The 12,982-nt window shown below is 34.4% G+C and overlaps 1 protein-coding gene across 1 annotated transcript in view; it reads right to left on the reverse strand.

Moving 5' to 3' along the window:
* LOC115450751 (potassium voltage-gated channel protein Shaw) overlaps nt 1–12,982 on the reverse strand; it is a 227,759-nt gene that overhangs the window by 132,296 nt on the left and 82,481 nt on the right. Inside the window, exon 4 of the mRNA XM_037437251.1 lies at nt 3,105–3,284. Coding sequence (XP_037293148.1) covers nt 3,105–3,284 — 180 coding nt within the window. The remainder of the gene's footprint in view (nt 1–3,104; nt 3,285–12,982) is intronic.

Here is a 12,982-nt window from a genome sequence, read left to right on the forward strand (position 1 = left end):
TATTTAATTTGATGTAACGAGGAAAGCCTCGAAACGTTAATAATTTATGCAAAAGCTCTTCATTACCTTTACTTTTTTTCTTTTACTTTATAGCTTTGAATGACGAGACGAGCATGCCGTTCGCCTGATAGCCTGTCGTAGCGATACGACCGCCTATAAACAACAGAAACACCATCCAACACCTTGAATTACAAAGTATTGTTTGGTATTCCCACTGCGCTCGCCATCCTGAGACGTGAGATATTAAGTCTTATTATGTCCAGTAGTTACACTGGCTACAATGTCCTTCAAATCGGGACACAACAGTGACTACACACTGACGACAGAAATAAACATTGCGGTGGCACCTACCCAGGCGGACTCTCACATATGAGAGACCTAACAGTAAACTTGTTACGGAATTTTATTCGAAAAGTATTTTGTTATTCATACATTACTTGGCTACAGTAATTTCATACATAACTCGCATACAGTGGTGTGCAACTAATTAGGGACATTGCGCTGCTAGGAAAGAAGTGAGATATTTTTTGCTAACTTGAGTACAAAGTATTGTTTAAAAGCAAATTGAAGTCGCATTTCCTACAAAATTTATGGAGAGTCTTTGCAATATCTGACCTTAAAAGTGCTCTCTCTCTAATGGTCCATAGAATTGTTTGCTGCTTATAAACAAGCAGTTCGATTGACATAATTTTTTTTTTGCATAAATTGTCGATTTTCATAATTGTATAATAATTTCTTATTTTTCGAGAGTGAAAATAAAATATTAAAACCGCAATAAAAACCGAAAATAGTTTAACTTTAATTCCTAATTGTATTTTTTTATCTATGAATGCTAGTCTTAATATTTTAAAAATTAAAGACAGCCTCATAAGAAAATTTTCTTCCAGCAACAGCGGTTAAGGTATCCGCTGCTGCCCCATCACAAAAAATCACCCTGTATATTATAATTAATATTTAATTATAAATAATTAACACATTACAAAAACCTACTTCTCCACTTTTAAAACTAATGCAGATTAAGTATAAACACCGTAAACATACTTTAAGCTAAATTAAAAAAACTGCCACAAAATGCAACATTTTCCACCCAAGTGACACTCTTGTAATATTTCTAGCTTAGAACAAAACTCGCTGTCGAGCAATTACGTGGTTCTTTTTATGAAAAAACAACCACCCTTTATATAACTGGGTTAATGGCTGGAAAGGCTTCCGGTAACGAGAAATGTAAAATGCAACCTTTTATAATGTGATTTGGCTACAATAAGTGAAATTTTGCGAAATCAAGATACGAGATAATGAGGTATTGTTTGATTTTTATAAAATTTTGTACTGAATTATTTTTTCGTTTGTTGCTTGTGTATAGGGTGTTTGAAGTCGCACAAGGCCAGCGTCTTGGACTAAGGCCTAATAGTTGCGTTTCTTATAACAAAAAGTCGAACAAGTCACAATAGTAAGGGAAAAAATCCAATAAATACAGTACTTAACATTACACCACATTTCAATAAAATTTTAAGTTTTTAGATTACTATAATATACTCATTAAACACCATGAATATAAAACGAAATATTTTCCAAAATGGCATCGTTAGTACGAAATTTATTCAAAAATATAAGGACATTAAAATGTAAATCTACCGGTAGCACCGTCCAAAGCAGAAACGTTGCATTTGGCGCGCTCTGTGGCAAAATATGCTGCATAATGTTACAAGCTAGGTCTGATTCTAAGATTTCCGAGTTTCTTTAAAATTTTATTTAAACTAATAAGGCGACTATTTGTTACAATATTTCATAGAAATTTTATTATATATTTATTTAATTTAAGTAGTTTATTAATCCATTACATTATAGTTAAAGCCAATAATAATCTATCTTATGAAACATAACTGAATTAACCCCAATACTAAATTAATTTCAGAAATTTAAAACACCGATCCGAACTTGAAATATTATTGAGGCGACAACTCCAGTGTCAGTAAATTTGAAGACTTACTTAAAACTCTTAGAAATAATTGTTTAAAAACATTTCTTAAAAATACAACTGGATTGTGAAAGATTCTTTGAACAGATAATATGAAAAGTTTTTAGAAAATCGTTGGGTAGTTTACAACTTGCTCGTGACATGCGTCGATAAATTATAAAGGTATGAAAATAACATGGTAAATTTAATAATAACAAATTAATTTATATTAAATAAACATTATTTACTCTTGTTATATAAAGTGGCGATAGCCTAGTTGGGTGTGGAACGGACTGCTGTGACGAATGTCCGTAGATTCAAATCCCAAGGGTACACACCTCTGACTTTTCTAAAAAATTATGAGTGTATTCTTTGTGAATTGTCGCTTGCTTTAACGGTGAAGGAAAACATCGTGAGGAAACCTGCGTACCTGAGAAGTTCTATATATGAATTTTGAAGGTGTATGAAGTCTACCAATCTGTACTAGGCCAACGTGGTGGACTAATGCCTAATCCCTGTCAGTAGTAAAGGAGACCCGTGCCCGGCAGCGAAGCAGTATATAATACAGGGCTAATATTATTATTATAGTTTTGTCATGATGCTTGCAGAAGAGTGCTAAATATGTGAGCTCCTACTAAGACCACAGTGGGTTGACACTACGCACCATCGTCTTGTCTTACGTCTTGACAATTTACTTGGACGTATCACTTACCATAAAAAGAAGCCAGACACTCCAATATAAAAGTTCAAAGATATAATAATATAATAATAATATCAGCCCTGTATTATATACTTGCCCGCTGCTGAGCACGGGCCTCCTCTACTACTGAGAGGGATTAGGCCTTAGTCCACCACGCTGGCCTAGTGAGGATTGGTAGACTTCACACACCTTCGAAATTCCCATAGAGAACTTCTCAGATGTGATGAGGAAACCTTCTTCACGATGTTTTCCTTCACCGTTAAAGCGAACGATAAATTCACAAAGAATACACACATGATTTTAGAAAAGTCAGAGGTCTGTGCCCTTGGGATTTGAACCTGTGGACATTTGTCTTGGCAGTCCGTTCCACACCCAACTAGGCTATCGCCGCTTTCAAAGATATGTCTGCTACTAAATCATATAAACCATAATCAATTATAATCTGACCTTAGCGGCTGGTGAGCTCGATGGCTCATCAAACAGCGCCCAGACTTTAGGCTTAAGCCTCTGCCACACGCCGAGATCCCCTGACAAGTACGCCTCTTCATAACCGAAGAGCCTTGCGATTTCTTCCTCAGACGGCTTTTCGCTGTCGATATCCAGTTTGTCCAAAATTGCCAGGGTATTCTGTGAACAAAAGGCAGCTATGTTAGATACATGAAACAGAGAGTTGCTACAACGAATGTCAGTTTTACATTGCCTTACTGGAAACAATGCTGGTAGAATAAATATTATATCCACCCGGGTAGCGACTACCGTACACAAGGTGTTAGGACCCGCCATAGTGGCTCACGTAAGTTCGTCGCGTTCCGGGGTCAGCATGTGTATATCCGGTCCCAACGGGCCTGCATAATTGTGCCGACTGTCGAGGGGTAATCATTTCTCGTCAGACGAAATTCTTTTAGACCCTATTCCACTTACCATCAGGTACAGAGGAGACACTTTGCCGTCGTATTAAAAAAACAATTTCTAATAGATATACTTTAATGTGGAGACAAGGAAATAATACTATATAATTTCTTAAAAAGCCAAGTGAGGAATACCCGCAATCGGCGAAAATACATGAAAAAACTCTATGAATGTTGAAAGGCGAACGAGGTGTGTTAAGATTGTAGCATGTTGCGATCGATAGTCTCTGCCCCTTTGGGATAAGGTCGTAAATGTTTATACATATGGAGACAAGAAAAGGACTAGCTATAATGGATGTTTATAGCTCAGTTATGAAGTAACATTACAATTTCATAGTTTAGTATTCAAAAAGTTGGTACCATCTGCGCGGCGCCTTATACTGTTATTCTACAAAAATCCCACGCCTAAAAACACTCGCTACAACATCATCACAAATTCACAATGAACTCGAACAATAACAGACCCCCAATATTTTGTTCCGAAACGAAGTTATTAAAACTGGAATAATACTCCAGTTACATTAAGTCTTGTTCACACAACTCCACACAAGAAAAAACAGTCCCAAATGGTGCCAAGTTTTTGTCCCGAAAACTTTATAACAACGCCTAAGCGAGGATTGTAAAACAGTGGACCAACTTTCTGTTAGGAACAAATCTTTTTTTCTTAACTATAATAAAACTTTGGCACACGCCTATTATTTTTGGAGTTTTGCGTTCCTTTAAAACATGTATTCTATTTTATTATGGCTTATTGGCATTAGATATAAACACTTATCAATGATTTGCCTCTAACATTATAAGCTTCAAAGTCATTTTGACATCGCGTTAATAAATAAAACCACACAATCGTCTTTACCTATGCTAACAATGTGCCATAATAACGAAGATTTTAACCAAAAATACTGGTGTACTTGTTGCTTTTAGTTTTCTGATGTTTTTACCATATTATAAGTTAGTGCGAATGTAGACTTTGCGTGTATGTATTTCTCTTTACCAGTGTAATGGTGCCACTACGACGAATTCTCTTAGAGTAGTAGTACCGGGATTTAGGATCGTAAAATTTAAATTACTTTTTATTCATGTTTATTTTATTCGAAACTTATATTTATTTATTTTACAACTACAGTTCGAGTATTGTGAAGTATTATTTTCAAGTCAAAAAGTATGTGATTTCAATTAATAACGCAAAGTCAAAATGAGACTTTATAATTCGTTTTTTTTAAACATGATATACCAGTCTTCATTTAAAATACTACGTTTTAAGAGAATAAAATACAATCATTAGCCTTTATCTCATTCATTCGAAGTTGGACTCTTTTAATTTTATCGTAATGCCTGTTACTTCGGTTAACTCTTCCAAATTAGTAAAGTTTCGTCGTGTTAAACCCGCTTTGTTTTAATTATCTGTCTTCAGATAATTTTATTGCATTAGATACTCTAACGTTGATTTTATTTTTTTTTCTAGTTGGTTCCGTTTTGCTTTGCTTCCATTTTATTATTTAACTGCAGAAATTGTCATCAGGGCCAAAAAGTTGTAGTGCCTAATATCTAAGTTTCTTTTGATTACTCCACTGTGGAATCAAGCAGATGTTCCACCAAATTTAATTAAATTTTTATTATCATTTTTGGTGGCATAATAATACATAAAGAATAAGAACCTAACCACATTTTAATATTAATTTTATTTTAGTCGAGCATGACTAAGTGACCCTACTGTACGTGATAGTAAGTGGAGTGGAGTCCAATAGAGAGTCGACTGACGAGAGATAATTACCCGTCAGCAGTCGACACAATTATGCCGGCCTGTTGGAACCAGATGACAGACGTGGGCCACTATGACAGGTTGTAATACCTTCTGTACGGTAGTTGCTATCCGGGCGGATATAAAATATATCCCACCACCAGCAATATACATCAATCTTTGGAACAAATTAGAAACATACAAAGAAAAGTAATACATGTAAAATCCGATTTCACACGATCCATATGCCAACAGTAAAACGTCAACTAAAAAAGTTTCCCAAACATATCTAGCTCATTTGAATTCGCCACGTACGTTCGTACATAATTCAGAGGAACGGGGTTGACCGACGGCACCCTACATCGGAACCAGATATGTAAAAGAAAATTCATATCCAATAATAAGGAACTATTCTTCGTTGCATTTGTGCGTGGAATTTGAAAAAGAAGTATAAATATGTAATATGCTTTTTTATTATATATAATGATAAACTTTATTATAGATATAACATCGATAGATTACAAAGAAAAAGCTATATATTATTATATAACTAACCTATTTACGTAAAATGCGTGAGAGAAAAACAAAAAAAATCACAGCTGATTTACATATTAGCTGGCATAACAGACGTTGTCCTATCTTAGCTATGAATATTTAATTCGAGCTGCGGTTTTTAGTTTAGTTTCCACTCAAAACCGTTTTGGGAACTAAAGTGATATTTCAAAATTCACGTTCAACGAACGCGCGAAGTTGAAATAGTTGAAAGTTTTCTGAAATTTTCATATTTTCTGAGCAATTTTCATAAATTTTCTTCTTGTAAGAACCTTCTACGAAGTATTGGAACTCTTACAAAAAAAGAAATCGGTTTAGTCGTTGTCAAGTTATGGCGTGATCAAAGGAAATAGGGATAGTTTTAATATGAATAAATAATATTACCAAATTAATTGGGACTACTTAATAATAATAAACATAAATATGTATCTATTAACTTATTCGTTCACTCAACAAGAAATGGCCGTGACATACCTTATGGTTTTGAGACAGGCCACTTATTTGTAGAAAAAAGCTTTCAAGCGATGCAACCAGTTGCAAAGGGTCCATGTTGTAAGTAATTGGTATATATGTTCTGAGTTATTTATTAAATTAATTAAAACGATGTGTTATTGACACGAAAGTTTATTTCAGAGTCAGTAACTAAGTAAATAAAACAACAACATTCAAATATCTATAAAAATAGAACACATAAAATAATAGTCACAACAAAGGTTACATTCTACAACAGTCCATATAATCTGATTTCTGCCGGCTTCTCTTTCTATAGAATTAATGTACCTATATAATCTAATTATCATTAGAACGATTTGCCGATGACTTTTACGCATATTAGTCTTTTATCTTTATGTTATGTCGGGTTATCTTTCAGAAAAAAAATCACCGTTCGCCTTTGATAACCGTGTACGCATCTCTATAGTAGAAGAATGGGTAGATACCAATGATAAATCCTCTTAGAAGTATCTACACAAAATGAAAAATCGAATCCAAGACATTTACCCAAAACCCATACTGCTACTAAACAAACATACAAAGTAATATTACTAAAATAAAATAAAACAATTTAATTTGCCCTAAATCCCGACCCTCATCCACTAAAAAGCAATCTAAAGCCGCCGTTAAAGGACATTTTTATATCGCGGACGTGTTTAGGTCCCTTTTAAGCGGAACGTTTTACGCGACGGCTAATGGAAACTTACATTGTACATCATTTTTCGTGAAAATGTAATAAAGCCGAGTTCTTTTTGTAATGAAGATTGATGCTCGTGCGTTCACTTAATAATAAAGATAATTTTTGCGTTTTTTTATAACTTTAGCAGGTGCTAAGCACGGCTTCGTCCGGTGTAAAAGTCCCTTGGTCTCTGTAGCTATCCATATATTTAGTAAGCCAGCTCCAATTACTAAAACAAACCCTAGGTGAGCAAATTACTTGGATAAAAAGTTAATTCAAGAGATCATCTATTCGTGTACGAAATTTCATCCAAGTCCATTCATTGGTTTATGTTCTTAGTTCTAACAAATATCCGTAAATTGTCACAGAATTTCGCATTAATATTAGTAAGAGAAGAGGCGATAGACTAGTTTGAGCCACAACTACTCATAATATATGGTATATCTATATCATTGCGGTCATCTCATCAGTCCAGACAAAATGATCATATTGTCGTTAACTGTTCCACGAAACACACGATACAAAATAGTAGCAATAGTTATTATGAATCTGACAGTTGCTGTTGTTTGCCATATTCATAGACGTTTTTTATCTAAGGACGGAGCATCGCTGTGATAACAAGTCTGTTTCTCAGTGCACGGCATGGCAACCTTCGCAGTGCGTAGACATAGGGCCGTTGTGATTGGCTAATATTGAGATGCAACTTAAATCTAGTTGACTGTTAGATAAACAAAGCTGAACAAACAGCAAGCCGTCAGATAAACAAAGTTGAGAAACAGACTTATCATCACAGCAATGCTCCGTCCTTAAATAAAAAAGTCTATTTATTTATTTATTTATTTAAGGACCTCCAACAAAGGATACACGGCATATAATTAATACAATGTCGTAATATTGGTATAATTAACAATGTGACGTGCTTCTTCAATTAAAGGAGACCACAGCATGCAAATTTATGTATTAATACAGCGGCAAAATAATAATATTTGTTACTAATAAAATTTAGAATAACAAACAAAAGGGATAAAACATAATAAGAAGTGACAAAACATAAAATAAAATGTGATTAATTATAATTATTAATTGTGAGTACGTAACAGTTGCAGGACTTGTTTCCTGTACTTAGAAATGTCCGTGATATCAAGGTCATGCGTTTTTGCAAGAGCATTATACTGCCTACAGAGCCTTGGCACAGCAGCGAAGTTATGAATAGGGGGGTTAGACTTTTTAATTATAACACTGTCAGTGTCGCACGTATTTAAAAAATAACTTATTTTTATATATTTTTATACTCTCTGTATATAATCTAAAACCAAAGCACCTTTAAAAATGGTATCTATACTATTATATAAAGCTAAAAAAATAAAATCCTAATATAAATCTGTTGTGATCGAACGTTTAATATTGGTTATGAGATAACCATGGATTTCATTTCGTTGAGTGATATCTATATTGAATCTAGATTTACATTTTCTAGACAACAATAAAGAAATTAGATCAGTGTCAATATTGGTAATCCATTTTCCAATTTTTTTTCTGATTACGTGACAGAATAGGCAGGCTTGAATACTAGATTGCTATTTCTTCGCTCGATACGTTTGAAGTAATTTATTTGGCAATGCTAGTAAGATTTTTTTAAACTCTATATTTTGCTCCATAGTTTATAGAAGGGTTTTTTATTTAAAACCCTGTAATACCAAGTTCTTGTTACCACTACTCGTCAAAAAAATTACGATCGATTCATAAAAAGTAATTAAAGTTTTGTCTGCCTGTTTAGGCAGGGTCATTTTGACTGCGTTACTTAATGGAACCACATACTTATCTTCTTGATAACAATACTTCACAATAGGTTACTCGAACCATAGATTTAAAACAGAAAATTAGGTTTCGAACAAAATAAATATCAATAAAAAGTATTTTGAATTTTAGACGTCCTAGAATTCAACTATTACAACTATAAGAGAATTCGTCGCAGTGGTAACGTCACACTTTCAGTCCGAAATACACCCACGTATACACTATATTCGCATTAAACTACAAAATAATAAAAAATCTGAAATGTAAAATTGAAATATTAGTTATTCATGGATAATTAGACACAATTTCAGCAAAGGTAAAGACAAGTATGTGGTTTCATTAATAACGCAATATCAAAGTGACTCTACATCAGTGGTGAAAGTCGAAATTCTCCGAAAGGACACATAACATATTAATCCTCATAGGCATAAATGTAGTCTGCATATCGTTCTAATGATAATTTTAGATTATATATAAATAATATATAAAAGAAAGTGGTGTTAATTACACTATTTATAACTCAAGAACGGATGAACCGATTTGGCTGAAAATTGGTGGAGAGGTAGCTTAGAACTAGGAGACGGACATAGAGTACTGTTTATCCCGTTCCCACGGGAACGGGACGTGACATAAGACGTGGTATAAGAAAGCAAAATTTGGTATGGAGATAGTAGAAGACCCTGGGAAGATTATAGGCTACTATCCCGGGAAAATATATAGTGGGACTTTTATCTGGGAAAACTCCTTCACGCGGGCGAAGCCGCAAGCAAAAGCTAGTTCTATATAAAGGGAAGTCGGCAGAAATCGGATTATATGGCACCTTCGCTATTGCATATAGATAACTATAATAGGATCAGTCCATCGAATCAATCATACATTATTGGGATTGCTTGACCTGTTGAACAAAACCTCCCAGCCTCAGCAAGCTTCATAAAACCAATTAAATGCTCAAATAAAACCGAAGACGACATTCTAATTCCAAGTCAATTGTTAAAGCTTTGACTGGCGGCCCATAAAATCACTTTAAACAATTGTAAGTCGGTCAATTAACGGGGGATCAGTCGCAGTGCGAAGGGTTCTGTCATGGTGCAAGGCAGGAGAGAGGATAGGTTTGAAATAAAATATTAGATTTTACATACATAACATCACCCTTTACTCTTTTTAGAAATAGGCAGAGTAACACACCTAATTTCGCCAGCGATGTTAAATCCCAACTTATAAGGGGCGAGAATAATGCCCTACCCGGTATTCGAATTTGAGAACTCAGTGTACTGCGTGCGCAATTACGACCAACGTAGTCAATAAAGAATTTAATAACAATTATCAAAAAGTCTATATTTCTCTTGTGTCTTAATTTGGCTCAATCTGTTTTAGATTGTTTTATCTTACGGTTGCGGTTGCTAATGACATTAGATGTTAAAAAGCTACCTAAAATATATAAATAAATAAAATACTCATAATTTCTTTCTATACCAGGAGAATGGTTAATAATATATGCAGATAAGAAACCATTATAATCTATACTTATAATAAATCTGTAGAGAGGTCAATTCTGTACATCTATACTTATAATAAATCTGTAGAGAGGTCAATTCTGTACATGAAATATATTTCCAAAATAACTATCAGGGGGTGATTAGGGATCGATACTGATGCCAAAAATGCAATTAGTAAAATTTTTGTCTGTCTGTCTGTCTGTATAACCGTTATAGAAACAAAAACTACTCGACGGATTTTAACGAAACTTGGTACAATTATTTGTCATACTCCTGTGCTGGTTATAGTATACTTTTCATCACGCTACAATTAATAGGAACAGAGCAGGGAAGGGAAATGTTGGGAAAACGGGAGAAGTTACTCCGTTGTTTAAGCTTCCGTCGCGTGTGCAACCTTAATGGTTAAAGCTACACAGAAATCATGTATGACGGAAATGTTCTCCTTAAAATTATGTAAAAAATATCCCACGACAGCATATGTCTATCTTTTATGGTTGACTCACAATAACACGTGTAACTCCCGATAGCTTAGCAGTTCGAAGCTTTCTCATTATATTTGTCTACTCTTACGTTTATAACACTCTCAGTCATCCCTAATTAAAAAGTTAACATTATTAAATATTCCATAAAAAGAATCATAGAAATCGGTATAGAAACACCAAAGTTATACATGAAATACGCTAATAATAAGCCATCATGTGTGAATACTGAATCATGCTATAAGGATTATTTTTGTATATATATAAGGTCGCGAACGCACAGGCAGGCGGCTTGCTTGGCACCTAGAGGCTAGCGAATCACCTAGCGAGTAGCTTCGTAAAACGAACATTCTCGAACGTTCGCGACCGGCTCCATTTTTGAAGTCCGAAATCCACGCGGGCGAAGCTGCGAGCGGAAGCTAGTATATAATATAGAAAATTTACATATTCACGTTTTTATCCCCGAAAGGGTAGACCAAGGCGCAACTGATGCAGCCAATTTTCGCCGTACGTATTCCGTCCCATGATGTGCTAAGAGATGAGCCTATTGCCATATCGGGCACATATTTAATTAGATAAAATATAACATCATAGTTTACTATTACACATTATTATTAGTATTGAACGATGACGGAAAACATAGTGAGGAAACCTGCAAGCCTAACAAATTCTCTATAGGAATTTTGAGAGTGTGAAGTCTACCAATCCGCAGTAGGCCAGCGTGACATTATTCCTCTCAGTAGTAGACGAGTCCCGTGCCCAGCAAATGAACATATAATACAAGGCTGATATTATTATTTTCAGCCCTTGAAAATTCGCTGCTGAATAGTCCTCTCATAAAACTTCGAGATCATCCTTTCAGGAGCTTAAATCCAACGTGTTCTCAAAATATAATATATTTTTAGGAATGAGATGGAATTTTATATTAAATAAATATCTTTTTACTTAAATCCTACAAAATACTGAATTTCTAGGAGATGTTCTCGAGCGCACGTCCGTCGGCAGAATGAATCGGCACACTGATTTCCCACCTCTTATATAGGTATTTGGTGACGTTCGACAGTTGCTACCTTCCTTATTTCGAATTGACAGCTAACAATATTCTACCTTAATTACAGATACAAAACGGCTTCTAATCCTAAACGAAATAAATATACACGGCTTAGATCCCCAAATTTCATCAAATTTATCAAGGCCGTGCAATGACATGCCTTCAGGGGTCCAATTATCCTAACATACAATGAAAAGGGCCCGGCTTTAACATACGTCTGCCTTTAATTCATATACGCTTAGAAATGCTGTGTATAAAGGTCACGGATATGTTGATTTTTTTAAGCCCATTAATTGAGATCGATAATCGGCTGGCAACCTTTTGAGAGCTACTTTAACGAGCATGAAATAAAGTCTATTTTGTTATATTGTTTCATTGTTGATAGCCCGACACGGGGCGGACGATAGCATCAGCTTAGTTATAAAAAAATTAAATAAACTCTATTTACAGTTTGTTGAGTTTATTTATATCTCATCACTCATGATGAGATGTAATGGTTATGAGATTCTACCTATATTTTTATTAAAGTAAAACTTTTTTTCGGATGTTATCGTGTTTTTTTAAAATGCTAGTTTCGTCCTGATGTTTCGAAGACATTTCAGCCTTCGTGGTCACGGGGCGGACGAATCACGAGTCTTAGAAACGTCGGGAGGGAATTATATTAAAAAAACCGCGGTAACATCCGTAAAATAGTGTTATTTCAATGTCGCACATTCGCGTATACATAAGAAATTATATTATTGTGTAAAAATTATAAACGTACAGCAATGGCTGAAGTGTGTTTATACATTTTGAAAAACTGACAAAAAGAGCAATTTTTATTCTAGGTCCATTTTCATTATTAAATTTGCACGTAGTAGGTATTTGTTTAGTTTTTTTTATGTTTTTTTAGAGGTTATAAAATATATTTTTTTATTAAATCGGTCTGACGGACTTCTGATCAGACTTTTTATTACTTTTCATACTTTTAGTACCTAAACAAATAAAGTAAAGCACAGCATGTTTTTTCAGCGTTCCGTTCAAGGCTTTACGTATCTGAGATATAGCCCTTAATATTGGATATTGGATATAGCCCTTAATATTTTGGGATAATAGCCAAATATACATACGTAAGGACATAAGGATCGAAG

This window comes from Manduca sexta, chromosome 10, assembly GCF_014839805.1.
Source record: "Manduca sexta isolate Smith_Timp_Sample1 chromosome 10, JHU_Msex_v1.0, whole genome shotgun sequence".
Taxonomy (NCBI): Eukaryota; Metazoa; Arthropoda; class Insecta; order Lepidoptera; family Sphingidae; genus Manduca; species Manduca sexta.